At 39.0% G+C, this 20356-nt stretch overlaps 1 protein-coding gene across 1 annotated transcript in view; it reads right to left on the bottom strand.

Moving 5' to 3' along the window:
* Positions 1–249: 249 nt before the first annotated feature.
* Positions 250–20356, bottom strand: part of dnah5l (dynein, axonemal, heavy chain 5 like) — a gene marked incomplete at its 5' end in the record, with an annotated part of 260289 nt that continues 240182 nt past the window's right edge. Inside the window, 3 exons of the mRNA XM_073055303.1 lie at positions 250–1499; positions 9205–9426; positions 16464–16672. Of these exons, the coding sequence (XP_072911404.1) occupies positions 1281–1499; positions 9205–9426; positions 16464–16672 (650 nt within the window). The remainder of the gene's footprint in view (positions 1500–9204; positions 9427–16463; positions 16673–20356) is intronic.

Raw genomic sequence — 20356 nt, 5'->3', positions numbered from 1 at the left:
TGATAGCCATGAAGGTAGCTCAAGGTGCTCTTCTTGGACACTGGTATAATTGTTGCCCTTTTGAAGCAGGTGGGAACTTCCAACCATAGCGGTGAGAGGTTGAAAATGTCTTTGAATACACCCGCCAGTTAGTTGGTACAAGTTTTCAGAGCCTTTTTTTAACTTGAAGGTTTTGTTCAAAATTAGACTCAGAGCTTACTCTGATGAGATGAATAATACGTGAACACAATTTTTTTATTTTTTGGGTTCAAATGTTTTATTCAGGGTGTATTATTTTTTCAATTATTGTTATCTACAGTAAAACAATTATTTAATGGCATGGAGAAACAAATACCTCAGTACTGGAATAATTCATTTATTTTTGAAGAATGAACTAGGAAACTAGGTAGCCTAATCACTAGAGTATTGCTAAAATGAAGAGTTTCTGATAAGAATTGTTTAGGCCCCTTTTAAAAGTAAATTAACTTAAAATATTAATGCAATCAGGCATTCTTGTGAATTTTTACCTGTTCAATGGGACTATTTATGTGAATACAGTGTTTATTATCTTTAAGAAGATCATTCCCACTACATCCTCAATGGCAGTTAAACTGCTGATGTTCTTCTGGTGGAGGTACACCTACAATGCTCCTGAGGAGGATTTAGATGATGGAAAAAAATAGTTTTTCAAAATCAGGCATGTGAATTGGAGGAGAGCCTACAGGGTGCTGTTTCCACGATCCTGCTTCCATTGTTCTTCTTGCTGATTGAAGTCATTGGTGTTATCAAATATTGTAGTAACTATAAACTCTGTTTGCCTGTGTGGAAGGAGCATGTTTACGGTGATGCAAGGTGTGTTAGTCAACGGGGCTGCTTTCTCCTTGAGGTTATAAGTATTGTTGGAGCTGCATTCATCCAGGCAAGTGGAGTATATTCCTTCACATTGCTTGATAGATGAAGAGAGTGGTAAGGTTTTGGGGATTTGGAGATGAAACCCTGTTTTGTACCCTGCCTAATTTTGTGAGGCAGACTTCCTGTTCATCATTTATATTTGTGAAAGAAGATCTGGTAAGGTGTAACACAGGTTGAAATAGATAGATAGATAGATATTCTCCATTCTCCATTATTCTCCAAGATTAAGTGCTAAACTTTACAGGGCATGTTCAAACAACTCCCAGAATGCTACACATACATTACAAGATTATGCAATAGGATAAACATATTCTCAGCATTTAATTTCAGGTTGTATTAAACACAATACTTAAATGAACTTTGCAAAATTTGCATTGCTTTTTCTGTGTTTATTTGGAGTCACAGAGTAAAGCAACACCACGCAGAGTCCAGTGATCTGGATTCTGCATTGTTTTCAGATACAGAGAGAAGATGAACGTCAGATCAGTTCTCCTGGGCTTCTTATACACAGGGCATGAATACACCGCCCCCTGCTGTTTCTTGGGATCAGGAGGTGCAGTGGCACTAATGGCATACACATGAACTACTGGAAGCAAGGTGAACAGTACCTGCAAAGACAATTGGAAAGAAGAGTCATTCAAAGAAACACAAATAGGTGTACAGAGGCAGACCCGTCAGCCCACCCATCAAGTATCTATGTATATTAATGCCATTTTCCAGCATTTGTTTGCAGCCTGCGGCACTCTCGTCATTTAAGTGTTCATCCAGATGATTTTTAAATTTCGTAGAGTATCTGCCTCCGCTGCTAACTAAGGCAGTGTGTTTTAGATTACAACCATCCACTGGAAAAATGATTTTCCTTTGGTCCTTTATAACCCTTTCACTCCTTGCCTCTAATCCATGTTTTCTGGTCTTGGCCAGCCCTTACAATGGGGAAAAGGTTTTTTTATATCTCAAATCTTTTAAAAGAGAATTAGTAAGAGCTCAGATCCACTGTAAGGAGGAAAGGCAAAGATGGCAGAATGAAGGAATGATAGATGACAAAAGGTATTGAGGGACTGATCAGGTAAAACTAAAGGAAACCTATGGCTGGCATGGGCAACTGCAGAGTGAAGGAATAACAAGTGTGCAGGAGAGGTGGCCAAAAGGGACCATGAAATGATCCTGACCATTAAGATTAAAGAGAATCCCAAAATCTTCTCCAAGTACATCAGGAGCAAGAGGATAGAAATAGCTTTGATGCTTCTTCTGACCTAGCCTTGCATCTTGGAGTGCAAATCTGAAAAACTCATGGGTGCAGGAGAAGTAGTATCAGAATATAGTTAAGTATTTTGTCAAATCTTATTATTAATCATTAACTTTCTCTGGTACTGATTTATGATCTTTCAGGTCTTTTATTTTTATATTCCCTCTTATCTCACATTTTTCTTACATACTTTGAAAATGGATGTGCTGCAACACTTAATTATCACTTGCAGTTCCACAAATTGGATGCAACCAGACAAACACCCAACCACAACATTTTTAAAAGCTATAATTTAACCTCAGTTTGTGTCATTAACAATGGGAGGAATGAAGGTCTTGGGGATGGTAAGCTCTTTCCACATTTTTCTGTTTGCTCTGATCTTGCCACTCGTTGTTTTGTTTGTCAGAACAAATTATGAAAAATTAAGGTTGCTGTTGCTGTTTTTTAAAAATAAAACCTATATAGAGTCGTAGAATTATACTGCACAGAAAAAGGCCCTTCAGGCTATAAGTGTCCATGCCAACAAAGATGCATCTTCAAGCTAATCCATTTAGCCCATAACCCTCTAAACTGCTGTCATCCATGTACGTCCACATACTACTTAAATGTATCGACTAACCTGCTTCAACCATATCCTTAGGCTGCTGTGTAGAACAATTGTGTAAAATTCATACAGCTTGGAAACAAGTCCTTCAGCCCAACCCATCCATGTCGATTCTGTTGCCCAATAAGTTAGTCCCATTAGCCTGCATTTGGCCCACAGTCCTCGAAACCTCTCCTATCCACATACTTATTCTAGACATCTTTTAAATATCACTAATGTGCTTGCCTCTGGTGGCTCATTCCAAATATGCACCACCCCTTGCATGAAGAAGCTGATCCTAATGACCCTTATAAATCTTTTGCCTCTGATATTAAACCTATGATCTCTTGCTCATAGTGGCCTTTCATTTCACTCCCTATGTCGCTCATAATCTTCCATACCTCTATCAGGTCACCTCTCATTTTTCTATGTTTCAAGGAATAATGTCCCAGTCTAGATCCAAATTGTTTATATAAATCATAAACAAAGATCCCAGCAGTGACCCCTTTAGACACATCCATCACCTTCTGCTTCCCACCAATTATGAAGCCTGTCCGCCATCTCCTCCTGGATCCCATGTAATCTAATCTTCCAGACTAGCCTGTCATGAGGTATCTTGTCAAAAGGCCTCGTTAAAGTTCATAATCAATAATGTCCACTGCCCTACGCTCATCTACCCTCTTGCTTACCTCCTCAAAGAGCTTCTGAATTGTTTTTGTTGCCCTTTCTAAATAACATTATCACATTAGTCACTCTCCAGTCTTCCAGAACTTCACCTGTGGCCAAAGATGAAGAAAAAATCTCTGCAAGGACCTTCACAATTTGTTCCCACAAAGTCTAAAAATCCACCAGGTGAAGATCTGGGTATTTATCCATCTTAATGTATTTTATGACCTTAAGATATAGGAGCAGAATTAGGCAGTTTGGCCCATTGAGTCTACTCCACCATTTCATCATGGTTGATCCAATTTTCCTCCAGCCCCAATCTCCTGCCTTCTCCTTATTTCTCTTCATGCCCTGACCAATCAAGAATTTATCAACCTCTACCTTAAATATACATGAAGACTTGGCCTCCACAGCTGCCTGTAGCAAAGAATGCCATAGATTCAAGACACCTCAATGTGGTCCAAGACATCCCACTCATTTCTCATTGTTTTCTCCATAATAAAAACTGAAGATAAATATTCATTTAAAATATCACCCATTTCCTTTGGTTCCACACACAGACTATTATTAAGGACTTATTCTCTCCCTAACCACCGTTTTACTCTTAATAGACCTATAAAATTTAGTTTGACATATTCATTAGCACAAAGTACGATTAGAGTAACACTAAGTTTGAGAAAAAAAGCCTCCAGTTAAGAATCTGCAGATTTTCTCTTGATTGAAATTGGATTACTACACTGCAGTGTCTTCCAGGGATGCCTACCCTGAAGAAGTTTAAAACTTTCCTTTGACAGGATGTCAGTAAAACCACCTCTCACTGCTCCCCCTGATCTCTGCAGCCCTCCAACTCCTCAACCATGTGCTCACTGAGTCCTGATACCGCAGCCATATATCGTCACCACCAGCTTGTACCATGCATCTCATAGGATCCTTCCCCCACCTTCTAGATCTACTCCTCAGCTTTTTTTTTCTCCAGCCCTGCTGAAGGGCCTTGGCCCAAAACATTGACTGTACTATAGAACCATAGAACATTACAGCACAGTACAGGCCCTTTAGCCCTCCATGTTGTGCCGACCCATATAATCCTTTATTTAAAAAAAAGTACTAAACCCACACTACCCCATAACCTTCCATTTTTCTTTCATCCATGTGCCTGTCCAAGAGGCTCTTAAAAACCCCTAATGTTTTAGCCTTCACCACCATCCCTGGCAAGTCATTCCAGGCACTCACAACCCTCTGTGTGGGGGGGGGGGGGGGGGGAACTTACCCCTGATGTTTCCCCTAAACTTCCCTCCCTTAATTTTGTACATATGCCCTCTGGTGTTTGCTATTGGTGCCCTGGGAAATAGCTACTGACTATCCACCCTATCTATGCCTCTCATAATCTTGTAGACCTCTATCAAGGCCCCTCTCATTCTTCTATGCTCCAAAGAGAAAAGTCCCAGCTCTGCTAATCTTGCTTCATATGACTTGTTCTCCAAACCAGGCAACATCCTGGTAAATCTCCTCTGCACCCTCTCCATAGCTTCCACATCCTTCCTATAATGAGGTGACCAGAACTGAACACAATACTCTAAATGCGGTCTCACCAGAGATTTGTAGCGTTGCAACATGACCTCTCTATTCTTGAACTCAAACCCCCTGTTAATGAAGCCTAGCATCCCATAGGCCTTCTTAACTACCCTATCAACCTGCGCAGCGACCTTGAGGGATGTATGGATTTGAACCCCAAGGTCCCTTTGACCATCCACACTCTTAAGTAACTGACCAGTAATCCTGTACTCAGTCTTCTGGTTTGTCCTTCCAAAATGCATCACCTCACACTTATCCAGATTGAACTCCATCTGCCATTTTTCTGCCCAACTCTGCGGCCTGTCTATATCCTCTTGTAACCTTCGACAACCTACAGCTCCATCCACAACTCCTCCAATCTTCATGTCATCCGCACAACTTACTCACCCATCCTTCTGCCTCTACATCCAGGTTATTTATAAAAATCACAAATAGCAGGGGTCCCAGGACAATCCCTGTGGCACTCCACTAGTCACCGACCTCCAGGCAGAATACTTTCCTTCCACAACTACCCTCTGCTTTCTTCCTTTAAGCCAATTTTTTTATCCAAACAGCCAGGTTTCCACTTATCCCATGCTTCATGACTTTCTGGATGAGTCTCTCGTGAGGGACCTTGTCAAATGCCTTGCTAAAGTCCATGTAGACCACATCCACTGCCCTACCCTCATCAATTTCTTTTGTTACCTCTTCAAAAAGCTCAATCAGGCTCGTGAGGCATGATCTTCCCTTCACAAAGCCTCTCTTCCATAGATACTGCCTGCTCTGCTGAGTTCCTCCAGCTTGTTGTGTGTGCATATTGCTTGGATTTCTAGCATCTGCAGATTTTTTCTTTTTAGTGAAGAATCCTATTTGAGCAACAACATCAACAGAAGCATCCAAATGTGATCTTGTGCAGTAGTGTTGCAGCTAAATCTTTTCGTTAAGCTAGTAAACCAAAGCTACGTTGGGTCTGTGACGTGAATAAAAATGACATTACATTTTTATGAGATTAGAGAAGAAGGGTATATTCCACAGTCAACATTACTAAAACGGATTGTCTGATCATTATTACATTTCTCTTTATGGGAGCTAACTGCAAAAATTGGATGCACCATTTCCTAGGTTAGTACAATAATCCCACTTCAAAAATCAATTTTAAAATGGTTTCTGACATCCACAAGAGAATAGGAAAAGAACAACATAACTGTAGATCTTTCCTTTTTTAATTACAGTCTGAACACTGAAATGAATAATGCAAGACCTTCAGAATAAATACAAAGATTTCAACATGTGCCTAAGTGCTGTCATAAATTACTGCTTAATCAAAATGTATTCATCAAAGGACTGTGCTGGGGCATCTGATGTTTAGATAAGGGACTGATGGTTTGCTGATGATGCAAAATTCTGTGGAATGCAAGTTGTGAGAACAGCAAAGTTTATGAAAATAGCCAGAAAGAAGACAGATGCTGTATAATGTGCAGGAATATGAGGTAGTCCAATTGGTAGGCAGAAAAGCAGAGTATTATATATATAATATATATCTTTTTTATGTGAAATAAATATTAGTGTTTTCAGAGATCAGGGTGTTCTCTTAAAAGAAACAATGTAAGTATGCAGATAAAGCAGGTGATTAAGAAGACAAATAGAACGTTGGTCTTCCATGCAAAGAGATGGAATACATCAGCCACATAGGGTTTTCGCAACTTCATGCTTCAAATATTGATTGCAATGATATTCTAAATTCAGGAGACTTGCCTTTGAGGCTGGTGCACTGATGTCTCACTAAGTTGATCACAGGGATTATTTTATGGGGAAAAAAAGAGCAGAATAAGTCTCTACCAAAGAGTTTAGAAGAACGATATATATCAGATTCATTGAAACAGGTAAACTTTCGACAGAGCTTTACAGAATAGATGTTAAGAGGATTTGATGTCTTATCTCTGTCACATATGTAGCTCAATGAAAACCTTGTATTGCATATTACATGTTTTACAACATAGAAGGATGTTATTTGGCCCACTGAGTCCATGCTAGCTCTCAGACTGATCACATCAAACTCAATCCCCTATTTCCCTGCAATCTGTTCTCTCATACATAGGCAATTAAATACTGGCTCAACCTGTCAAGCCAACACCCCATGAATGAACCTTGAAAAAAAAGGTCCATTAACCTTCCCCCAACCATCCCACACTCTTCAATTCTCCTATCACCCTCTTGCCATTGACTGATTTAGAGTAGCCAATCCACCTAATAACCAGCACACTTTGGGAATGGAGAATGAAGTCTGAGCCCCCTGAGCAAACCTACACGGTCACGAGGAGAATGTGCAAACTCTACACAAATGACACTCGGGATCAGAATTGAATCCTGACTGCTGTGCTTATGAGAAAATACCGGCCGGAGTCCCGCTGCTTCCCATTGAGAGAGCTGAACTAAATGAAACTACCGTAGTTACTTGTCTACTAGAGAACACACAGAAAGAGAAAGACTGACCCTTCTGTAATTTCTTTTAATTTACTGGCTTTATTCCAGTATTTATTTATTTCTATTTATTGAGATACAGTGCAGAGCAGGCCCTTTTGGTTCTTCAAGTTGTGCCGCCCAGCAAACCCAATTTTAACAATAGACAATAGGTGCAGAAGTAGACCATTTGGCCCTTCGAGCCTGCACTGCCATTTTGAGATCATTATTCCTAACCCTAGCCTAATCACGGGACAATTTACAATATTCAATTAACTTAACTGTGGGAGGAAACCCAGGTGGTCATGGGAGAGTGTACAAAGTCCTTACAGAGGCAGTAAATGAAACCAGGTCGCTGTTACTGTAAAGCGTTTTGCTACCCACTACGTTACCATACTGATAGATAAAGCTAAAAATGTTAGTCAATGAGGCTATGAAATTTAAATTCCATGCCTGAAAATTAATCTACTGGGTCAATGTGGACTGAAAGGCAGCAAGTTATGTAAACCAAGTGAGATTATATAAAGCCACAAGTCATCAGAGTAATGAGGGAGATATTAGAGAGAAAGAGTTGCACCACATAAGGATCTGTCTACACCAAATAAACTTCAATATATGAAAGAGACCACGTCATTATATCTTAATGATAAGGACAGTGCATTGCACTCTACCATGAAGCCCTTCAATAAAAACTTTGACAATGTATTAGCTACTTTATAAGTATATTGTAACCCACCTAGAAATGAAACATGAACAATATTGGGTCTTTATTTGTTCAGAGAGAATCTTTTGGTACTTCCTTATTGGGGCTAGGCCTGTTACCAGATAATTGCAGCCTGGCCTGCTGCATTCCTCCAGCATTTTGTGTGTGTTGCACGAATTTACAACATCTGCAGATTTTTCTCTTGTTTGTGATTTGGATAATGGAATTGATGGCTTTGTGGCAAAGTTTGCAGATGATATGTAGATGAGTAGAGGGGAGGGTAGTGCTGAGGAAGCAATGCAATTGCAGCAGAACTTAGACAAATTTAAAGAGATGGCAAAGAAGTGGCAGATGGAATACAGCTGGGAAATGTATGATAATACATTTTGGTACAGTAGTGCGGACTATAATCTAAATGGAGAGAAGGTTCAAACATCAGAGATGCAGAGGGACTTGGGAGTCCTCGTGCAAGACTCCCAGAAGGTTAATTTACAGGTTGAGTCTGTGGTTAAAGGCGGCAAATGTAATGTTGGCATTTATTTCAAGGGGAATAGAATATAAAAGCAAGGAGAAAATGCTAACGTTATATAAGACGCAAGTCAGGCCACACTTGGAGTATTGTTAACAGTGTTGGGCCCCATATCTCAGAAAGGATGTGAGTTCAGAGGAGGTTCCTGAAGATGATTCCGGGAATGAAGGGGTTAACATATGAGAGTTTGGCAGCTTTGGCCCCGTACTCATTGAAATTTAGAAGAATGCGGAGAGATCTCATTGAAACTTGCCGAATGTTGAAAGGACTAGATAAGGTAGATATGCAGAGGGTGTTTCCTATGGTGGGGATATCCAGAACTAGAGAGCACAGCCTCAAAATTGAGGGGTGACCTTTTAGAAGAGATAAGGAGGAATTTTTTAGCCAGAGAGTGGTGAATCTGTGGAGTGCTCTGCCACAGACTGCAGTGGAGTCTAAGTCGTGGGTATATTTAAAGCAGAAGTCAGGGCATCAAAGGATGGTGAGAATGCAGGCATATGGGGTTCAGTGGGATCCAGGATCAGCCATGGTGGGGCAGATTTGATAGGCTGAAGGCTTCTGAGTCTTATACTTACCTTTGGAGATGATTCCATAAGCCTTACATTTTTTTTGTCCCAGCCTCCACCATCCAGAAATAGGCCATAGACATAAACACCACCAATATCTGCAGCAGGAGGAGCATTAACATCTTCTTTCATCATTCTGGTGACTTCATTATAAAGAATAACACTATCTAGGGCCCAGCCCTTGTTCAGATTCATCCGTGTGGTTTCTTGTCGCATTGCCGTCAAAAAACCCTGCAAAGAGATAACCCACTTTAGATTTTTTTAATACAGATGTAAGATCTACTAAATATAGGTATCTGTACAATTCATTGAAGGAGAAACAAAAATACATTCCAATGCTAACATTACATGATTGGATAGATGGATGATATTTGAAAAATTCCTGCATTCTAAACTTGAAATATTGTTTGTAAAATTAATATTGTATCACAATATATTACTCTAAGCTGGCTCTCCATGTTACCTCAGAGAATTTCTTTTCAATTCATATAACAATCACAGCACGGAAACAGGCCATCTCGGCCCTCCTAGTCCGTGCCGAACTCTTAATCTCACCTAGTCCCACCTACTCGCACTCAGCCCATAACCCTCCACTCCTTTCCTGTCCATATACCTATCCAATTTTACCTTAAATGACACAACTGAATTGGCCTCTACTACTTCTACAGGAAGCTCATTCCACACAGCTATCACTCTCTGAGTAAAGAAATACCCCCTCGTGTTTCCCTTAAACTTTTGCCCCCTAACTCTCAAATGATGTCCTCTCGTTTGAATCTCCCCTACTCTCAATGGAAACAGCCTATTCACGTCAACTCTATCTATCCCTCTCAAAATTTTAAATACCTCGATCAAATCCCCCTTCAACCTTCTACGCTCCAATGAATAGAGACCTAACTTGTTCAACTTTTCTCTGTAACTTAAGTGCTGAAACCCAGGTAACATCCTAGTAAATCCTCTGCACTCTCTCTAATTTATTGATATCTTTCCTATAATTCGGTGACCAGAACTGTACACAATATTCCAAATTTGGCCTTCCCAATGCCTTGTACAATTTTAACATTACATCCCAACTTCTGTACTCAATGCTCTGATTTATAAAGGCCAGCGTTCTAAAAGCCTTCTTCACCACCCTATCTACATGAGACTCCACCTTCAGGGAACTATGCACTGTTATTCCTAGATCTCTCTGTTCCACTGCATTCCTCAATGCCCTACCATTTACCCTGTATGTTCTATTTGGATTATTCCTGCCAAAATGTAGAACCTCACACTTCTCAGCATTAAACTCCATCTGCCAACGTTCAGCCCATTCTTCTAACCGGCATAAATCTCCCTGCAAGCTTTGAAAACCCACCTCATTATCCACAACACCTCCTACCTTAGTATCATCGGCATACTTACTAATCCAATTTACCACCCCAACATCCAGATCATTTATGTATATTACAAACGACATTGGGCCCAAAACAGATCCCTGAGGCATCCCGCTAGTCACCGGCCTCCATCCCGATAAACAATTATCCACCACTACTCTCTGGCATCTCCCATCTAGCCACTGTTGAATCCATTTTATTACTCCAGCATTAATACCTAACGACTGAACCTTCTTAACTAACCTTCCATGTGGAACTTTGTCAAAGGCCTTGCTGAAGTCCATATAGACTACATCCACTGCCTTACCCTTGTCACAATGATCAATAAATAGGCTGTACTAAGATATTTCCAATCAGTTTATTTAATATACAGAGAAAATGGATATAGCTCCTGTACATTAATATAACTTCCGCATTTCAAGTCAGTAACTATTCATTGCCAAAGTCTGTATAGGGACAGATTTAGATGGATCCTATCAGCCAAGTGGTGGCATTTATGGGCAGACTATCTGAGGTCGGACCGCCAAACGGGAACATTGGCCAAATGAAAATTTCACAAAACCCCACTGTTGAAGTCCATAAGGGGATGATCTGTACTGGAAATGTCGGCCAAGGGCTAGCATTCACGGATAGACTATCAGATGTCCAGCCACCGAATAGCTATAGGAGACACAAGAACATGTTATCTCTGGCTATATCAAAGAAGTAATAGATTAGTTTTATTAGAGCAAGAGTACGTGCAAAGGTCTCAGTGGTCTTGATGTCATCAGAACTAAATACCAGGAAAAAAAATCATACTTTCTTTTATGTCACTAATGCCACCCTTGTCAAGAATTCTATCCTGTGACAAAACCACAACAAAAGTCTCCTTCAATTCAAAAACCTTTGCTACCAAGTCTCCTGGGTGCAGGGATCAGAAAGACTCTCTGTATGTGGCATACTGTGGAAACCTGCCCCTCTGGCACCTTCTGAGGCAATTGGATAGGGATAACAATATTGAAAAAGAGAGCTGGTCACCCATGTTGTATTTCCTTTAGTTGTGATGGAAACACGATTTGTATCATTATGGTATAGATATACCATATCACATTGACTATCTCACTACAAGAACATCAGAAAGGTAGTGTAAAATGCACAACAGGAAATAATTGGAAGGAAATGTTATGAGTGACAAGATCAGCTTTCTTGGGATGTGAATATCATTAGCAATTACAGCCCAACATTAATTGACCTTGAGAGGCAGTGGTGGCCCATCTTCTCTAACGGCTGCAGTCCTTTTGGTGAAAGTATTTCCACAATGTTAGAGTTCCAAGATTTAGGCACAAAAATGCTGAATGTACTGTGATATGTTTTTAAATCAGAATGGTATGTGATTAGAGAGGAATCAGCAGGTGCTCCATAGTGTACACTGCCTTTTTGTTTGTGGAAGCTGAATGATTAGGAACTGCTGTTTTAGTAGCTTGGGGTTATAATGGTAGTGCATTTTGTACTAGATCCATTGTGCAGCCTTGCTGAAGGGTATGAATATTTAGAGAGATGGAAAGAAGTACCAATTTGGTGGGGTTACTTTGCTACATTCAAAGTGGTCCCTCTGTTATTAGAATTGCACTCATTTAGACAACTGGAGAGTATTCCATTGCACCTTTTTGTCACTGTGTTGATGGTGAAGAGGCTGTGGTGTATCAGGAGATGAGTCAGGAAATCCAGTCTTGAAACCAGGATATTTGCTCTTGCGTTAGAGTATTAATTTGGTACTGCAATGATATTATATCCTCAGGACATTGATAATAGGGGACTGGACAATGGCAATGCAATTGAATATTAATAATGGTTAGACTCAGTTGGAGAAGGTTGACACTTTTATGGGGCATATATTACTTTCCAATGCGGCTCAGCTGATTAGGGAATAATCAGAAAGAGATCCTCAAGATTATTATTAAAACAATAGTAATATTTTCCTAGTGACTCACTGCAGATCAGTAGCATTAAATAAGCTATATAGTATACTGCTACCATATAAGAACAAATTTCTCACAGATTAAATAAATAAATAAACAAATAAATAGACATATGTTGGTGATATTAAATCTGAGTCTGATAGTTTGTTATGCAGTGGCTCTGTAATTTATTCCATTGACTTCAACATTTAACACTACAGACCAAGGATGAAATTCTCAATATAAATATGCAAATGATCTTAGATTGTAATAAGAATGCATAAATTATGGAAAAAAAACAATGGAAAAAACACAAATTTTGATCCAAACCCATATTACTGTGGATATAAGTCTGCAATTTAAAGATGGTTATGGGGAGAAGAGGAGAATTGAACCAAGCAGAAATTGGTTAAACGGCCTATTTTGATTCTGGGACATTTTATAACAGAAATACGAATGTGTAAGAAACGGCTATACCTTGCTCTCACTGGTGTGAATAGATGATTAACTTGTTGGCATCAATTACTTCAGGTTCCAGCATATTTTGAATTAAGTGTATTACTTCATTTATTTTGATCACTGTTTTACAACAGTTCTGACTTTGGTGACAGTGTCCTACAATAACTGAACAAGGAGTAAAATCTCTGGACACAGTGCCATTCTAGAGGCAAGACAAACAAGACCCACCAATACTCCTACTGAATACAACAATGCCAGATTTTTGTTCATTTATTGTAGAGCCCTGGCTACCCACCTTGATAGAAGCTGACTACATGCATCAAGCTCAGATTGGTAAAACAGTCAGACATGGATCAAGTCAGGTCAAGCAGCCCTGTCATGACAGGGCAGGATTTGTTTCATATTACTTCATGTAAATAGAACATTTGGGAATTATTTTATTTGTTGCAAAGGTTGGATCAGATATAACAAATATCTGTTATTGGTGTAGGAACTCAATCTGGTTTGCATTGCCATAGTTGGGTTGGATGAGGATCAGGTTTTAATTTTATTCCTGAGCACATACCTAATTAATTTTATGCAACAGAGAACACCTGGTGATCAGAAAATAGTCACAGACTGTGTGAGAAATGTTACATTCTATTCACAATTGCTTTTACATTGAGCCAATGCTATACAACTTGCTCCACAATACAATGGCACAAATTCCTTAACACTGACAGTGTATAATCCTGCAGTGTGATTAAGCCAACAAGCAGAACCAAATCTCCAAAGAAACAAGCCAGAAAATTGCCAAAAGATGAGTCTAATTGTGCTTAAAGAGATTCTGCTCAGAAATGAATTGTGACTCAACACAATTCAGCCATATAGAGAGACTGATGCACTATACTTGCAGAAACAATTAAATCCTAGGGTTGGCTGGATGATCACAGAGAGGAAGGAGGATTGGTGACCGGGGTTGGAGAACTGAGGCAATGCCATTGGCTGGGGAATACATGGGTTTGGAGTTTTAACCAGGAGTGGGATCAGCTGGTGGTTGGACTGCAGCTTAGGTAACCTGGGGACAAGAAGTAGGTGAGCACAGGAAAGCTAGAAAACCTTTTCACAGCGTCCATGACACCAGCTTCCAAATGTATTAGAAGGGATCTGCTTAAAAAATTGTTAATCCTTCTAAAAACGTATGAGTCTCTCTCGAACCAATCTATGGATTCTACTAGTACAGTGAAGTAGTTATTGTAACTTTCTGACCTACCAACCCTCTACTGCAAGTATTGGCTTACACCAATCATGCAAACAGACTGTACAACCACCAATACACCCAAATCATGACAAATGACTTGCAGAAAGCAAATCCTCCAAATCATTCAACAGTCCTCCAAACATGAATCTCATATCCCAGCCATGCACACACATTTCCTAATGCTCACAGCACCCACCCACCATCCCAACTGACCATCCCAGCCATGACTACTAACCACTCACCTAACATCACCTATACCCATGCCAACGTCAATCTTGCCTTCTGAGTGCAAAATCCATCTCTCAGATCACCAATCCCATAGCTAGACTACCAATTCAACCCCATTAACTATTATCCCTTCGAACAACCACCATTCAAAACTCTGACTCATAATCCCTCTGCCTGATGATGAAGGCAGATGACTACAGTCCCTAGCTGTAAGAACTCGGCCTGAATACCCTGTTGATATGTTCCAACTTTACACCTTACAACTTTGTTGCCAGATCCAGCTGTGGCTCTGGCCCAGAAGGATACGATTCCCTCTTCCTGTTTGGAAAAAGCTTAAGTGTGCAAGATCTGTTCTTCTTTGCACTGTGCACTTGGGTTCACACTCTCTGAATTTCCCAAAATATTCATTAGACTATTGCAAAGCATCTGACATGCCTATCATGATACCGAACAATTTCTCAGTGCCTCAGTTAGCAAAAAATGAAGCTTTAGCCAAACGGTTTGCTAATTACAAAGTTTCCCAACAAAAAACACTAGTTTAAGCAGCATGATGTATTTATTAGGACCTTTAGTGTAGCAGTACATACCAAATCACTTCATAATGGTATCATGAATTTTGACAGTTTCATAAAATGATACTGGATCAAAAGCTTAATCAAAGATCAGTTTGTAAGGAAAACTTTAACGTGGAAAAAAGTGATATGGAGATTCCTAGATTTTGGCAGCTGACTGTAGGATTTGTATCAGTGAGGTAATTAACCTTGTGGATAATAAACAGCCTGAATTCTCATTAAAATTACAGACATTAATTGAGTGAAGAAATGTACAGTAGACAGGTTTCAATATAATAAAGTGAAAGATAATTTAATTTGGACCCAAACAAGATAGTGAAAGGCCAGGAACTATAAGGATCAAAAGAGCTTTTGTGCACAGATCACAAAAATGTAATAGGCAAGTACAGTTAAACTACTGGAATGTTAGTCTTAGGACCTAGTGAAATGACATAAAAATGGAGAGCTTTATCACAGCCAAACAAAGAAATGTCAATTCAATAAATAGTTTCAAATTTATGATCAATAGATATTTTCCAGTAAATAATAGTAATGCAGGTAAATGGAGTTTAACCATACTCTCATTGAAAGGTAAAGGGACTAAATGACCAATTCTTGTCCTTCTGCTACTAAATTGTGTTCACCCAGATGGTGAAATTAATTGAAGAAATAATTGCTTTTGTCGTGGTTTCTCGTGCCCCACAAATGACCAGGAGACGCAGAAGATTCTTCAAGAAGGGTTAAACTTTAATTTGCAAATCAAAGCTGAGACAGTCATTGAGCTAGTCGCTGATTGCCCACCAATCCTTTGGACATAGCATTTTTTTATAGCAATCTCCTGGTCCAGTTGCATTAGCATATGCAATCGGTCTATAGTTGCGTATCACACGTACATCCTGCCACTATTGTTTCTACCCATTGACTTAATCATGTTCTCATCTACATCTCTTAGCTACCTCTCATTAACACACCATTGTCTTCTACATTCTTAGGATTTCATTCTCCTACTAAATTGGGCACATGCATAGCAAATAGCAAGTTTCAAAACTGACTACATAGTTTTGGTTACACAGCAAAATTTATACTTTTATACTCCAATACTTTCTGTCTAAAACTTTATACTGAACTTTCCTTAATATCAATTAGTTTCTCAGCTATTCAATTGAGAATTAATGTAGAGTAGATCATGCACCCTCAGCCTGCAACAATCCCTCATTTTGAAGCTGATTCCTAATACCCAACCCCCCCATGTGTTCCTGATGAAGGAATGAAGATTTCTTTATAAATTTTCCTGATATTTGTCTTGCATTTTCTAACTTATTACTAATTCAGTAGAGGCCTATAATTGCAGCTGTGAACAATGAATACATTTTGTGTTGTCAAAATTATAAAAGATAATAGTAATATTCACTTATTAATACTTTTCTGCTAAAGCTTTAGTGATGTTCTGTAAAAAATGTTTAATATTCATTGCTCAAACCTGAGGATTAAAAAATCCCGTCATCCAAAATTGGTTTGGTCGTCCATCAAAAATCCAGGTGTGAAATTGTTGATTTCTTTCAAGCAGCTCTGTAAACCAGAATCCAAGAGTAGCCGACTCCCAGGAAATTTTAAACCAGAGTTTTGGAATCCGGGCATCATACATGTTGTCAAGTGCATCTCTAAGATCCTCAGACATTATGATTGTTCCTAAATTAAAAATTAAAAAGGCACCTTTAGGAAACACAGTGATGACTGTTTTGTCTTCTCAGTGTTGAACAATCCTTTAAGTACTGGTAACAATTCTATAATTTCCTACAGCTAGTTTCTCCAAAGACTGTTACTACTATGTTTTATTGTTCCCCATAATTCCTTTCCAGCTACAAACTGACACAATTATGTTACAAGCACTCTGCAAACCAGCTTTACACGGTTTATTGATGACAACTTGCCACACATTTGCCTCCAGCTGTTCTTTGCCATATTTAGAGTCTTGTTGTTATGAGTCTTAATTTTCTCACCCTAAGTAGCTGGTGTGCATGTGAATTTTGTTTTTAGCAAGATATTCTCATTCTGCATTATTTCCTTCTGTACCACCTTAAAATACATCCGTATGCAATGATCTGTCTGGATAGCATGCAAACTGAAGCTTTTTGTTATATCTCAGTACAGATGACAATAATTACCGTAGATTCCGGATTATAAGCCGCTACTTTTTTCCCACATTTTGAACAGCTTTGAACTCTGCGGCCTTTAATCCAGAGCGGCTAATACATGGTTTTTTTTCATGCCGCCTCGTAAACATTTTGCCTCGTAACAGTAGACCAATAAAATTGATGAGTAGTTCACAGAGGTCCAATGAAATTGTACGATAAATCAAGCGCACTTTCACAATTAAATTATTGTAAATCAGTCATTTGTACTCACCCTCATCAACATGGAAAACACTCGAAGAAAAGCAAGACCCGAGCGCATCAGACCCGATTAGACCCGATCGCGTTACGCGAGCGCGTCAGACCCGAGCGCATCAGACCCGATTAGACCCGATCGCGTTACGCGAGCGCGTCAGACCCGATTAGACCCGATCGCGTTACGCGAGCGCGTCAGACCCGATTAGACCCGATCGCGTTACGCGAGCGCGTCAGACCCGATTAGACCCGATCGCGTTACGCGAGCGCGTCAGACCCGAGCGCATCAGACCCGATTAGACCCAATCGCGTTACCCGAGCGCGTCAGACCCGAGCGAAAACGCTGCTTTTAAGTTAAAGGCGATCAATAACTTTTCCTGGTAGGCTGCAGTATATATATTTTTACCAGTTGCTAGGAGATATTGGAATGTTGTTCGTGCTGTTCAGTAAAAAAGTATATGCAACGTAATTTGTGTTACCGATACGTATGTATATTTAAAAGTAGCAGTGCGGCCTAAAATCCGGTGCGGCCTTTACAATTAAAAAATTGATTTTATTTCTAAAATTAGAGCCAGCGGCTTTTAATCAGGTGCGCTCTGTAGTCCGGAATCTACGGTAATCAATTACAAATTTCACTCATTCACAGAAATAGCTACATTTCATACCCTGAAGAGCCCAGATCAATACAAATTAAATTCATAGAGCAAACACGAGGAAATCTGCAGATGCTGGAATTTCAATCAACAACACACACAAAATGCTGGTGGAACACAGCAGGCCAGGCAGCATCTATAAGGAGAAGCTCTGTCGATGTTTCGGGCCGAGACCCTTCGTCAGGACTAACTGAAAGGAAAGATGCTAAGAGATTTGAAAGTAGTGGGGGGAGGAGGAAATGTGAAATGATAGGAGAAGACCGGAGGGGGTGGGATGAAGCTAAGAGCTGGAAAGGTGATTGGCGAAAGTGATACAGAGCTGGAGAAGGGAAAAGATCATGGGACGGGAAGCCTCGGGAGAAAGAAAGGGGGAGGGGGGAAGCACCAGAGGGAGATGGAGAACAGGCAGAGTGATGGACGCAGAGAGGAAAAAAAACCAAACAATTAAATATGTCAGGGATGGGGTAAGAAGGGGAGGAGGGGCATTAACAGAAGTTAAAGAAGTCAATGTTCATGCCATCAGGTTGGAGGCTACCTCCAATTCATATTTCATTTCAACCAATTGTGGCTATTTGATATTCAAATAATATTATTTTTCAGATACTAGGTCTTTAGAGATTACAAAGTACATGAAACAAATAGATCTGCTTAGCTTACTTTTAATTAGTTCTTAACTATATTTGTCTTTATTGTCCAATACTAATTTCTGTTAACAAGTACTGTACATTTAGTTAGAAACTGCAATCTTTCTAAAGTAGCAGATATAGGAACCTTAAATGATGTGTTAAGTATTTGAATGATAATTTCCTATAATTTGATTATTTTGTTAGGCTGATAGCAAGTGAAGGTACTTCAATGGTGTCTCACTTGCTTTTTATTATATTTTTGTATATAATTATTCTACAACAAAGGTGAAGAAATATGAAATCCAGAGAACACTATGGATTTAATACATATACATAAACTGTTTCTAAAGAATGAACTCATATTATTTTATGGTGGTGTTCTGCATTCCATGTCTTTAAGAACAGTATTAAGTAAGTACCGTACTTTAAGTATTTTCACATTGATTTGGACAAAATATTTTAATCCGATCCTTTTGAACTTTATAATTCAATTGGAAAAAATAACTGACTTTTCTAAACTTAACTTCACTCCAAGCACATAAATGATACACAATATAAAACAGGAGCATAATATTTTTCTCATTTATATTGGGATCTAAAACTCACTTATAATAAAGTCACACAAGAATTATTGCTTGAGGTATAATTTCACGGTCTTGTCATTCTCTATGTAGAATTCCAATGAGAAACATTAGCCATCATCTTTTGTAATCTTAATGTAAAATTCAACAGGAATTGCAAGAAAGTTTGCTCGATTCAACCCATTAGAGTCTTGTAGAGTAGATTAATTGCTTATTATAGAACCTATCAGACATTCATTCTGATGAAAATTGGAAAGGTTCAATAATCAACATATGATCTACTTTACTACTCCCAGACAAGGAAAACAAAAATAAAATACTTGGGTTGATGCAGAATGGGTTGTGAGGTAATTCCACATTCATTATGGAATTGTTCCCTTTGAGTCTAATCAATAATTGCACAAGTTGAAAGGGAAGAATGTCCGCTGAAAACCTGATCATAATGTGGGTACAAATTGCCTTATTTAAATTTCTGCTGAAACTTATCTGCATAAAGACAGAAGTAGAATAGTTAATGAACTAGGCCATTTGTGTGTTTGAAAATACAACTTCCATTGAACACAAAAATATATCTTGATGTGTTTAAGAGTAACCTGGTGCACTGGTACTAATGCAGCTGAAAATGTGGTTATCATAAATAAACAAAGCATTAATGATCAGAGTACCTTGTTCATCACCAGTGAATAATCTGATGCAATAATTTATTGTCATAAAGTAGTCGGGCTCTAAGCAAAATATTTTGGAGATCTTTAAAGAAACATCTTATGACATCCACCTGTATTCTCCTTGAAATCACCAAAATAGTTAAGATAGAACTCAGAAAATGGGTGCATTACAAAAAAAACTCATCTGTTGGTTGATTTTTCCTGGGGAAATAGACAGTTTTGTAGGCAAGGCAGTCACACTATGACGTTTTTCTTCAAAAGAAATAGTACCAGACATCTAAAATTGTACTGAAATCGATCTAACTGACCTTGGGCAATTTGTAGCAAGGGAAAAAGACAGTGTAAATCTAGCTGAAACTCTAGACCATACTATTTATTGCTGAGGCAGGAAAGACCTTTGACTTGTTTTGGATATGTTATCTCAAAAGCCATGGAAATAAAGATTGGTTTGATGAAGTTTC

This window comes from Hemitrygon akajei, chromosome 8 (assembly GCF_048418815.1).
Source record: "Hemitrygon akajei chromosome 8, sHemAka1.3, whole genome shotgun sequence".
Taxonomy (NCBI): domain Eukaryota; kingdom Metazoa; phylum Chordata; class Chondrichthyes; order Myliobatiformes; family Dasyatidae; genus Hemitrygon; species Hemitrygon akajei.
The sequence above is the reverse complement of the archived record's forward strand: the minus strand, read 5'-3'. Positions and strand labels throughout refer to the sequence as shown.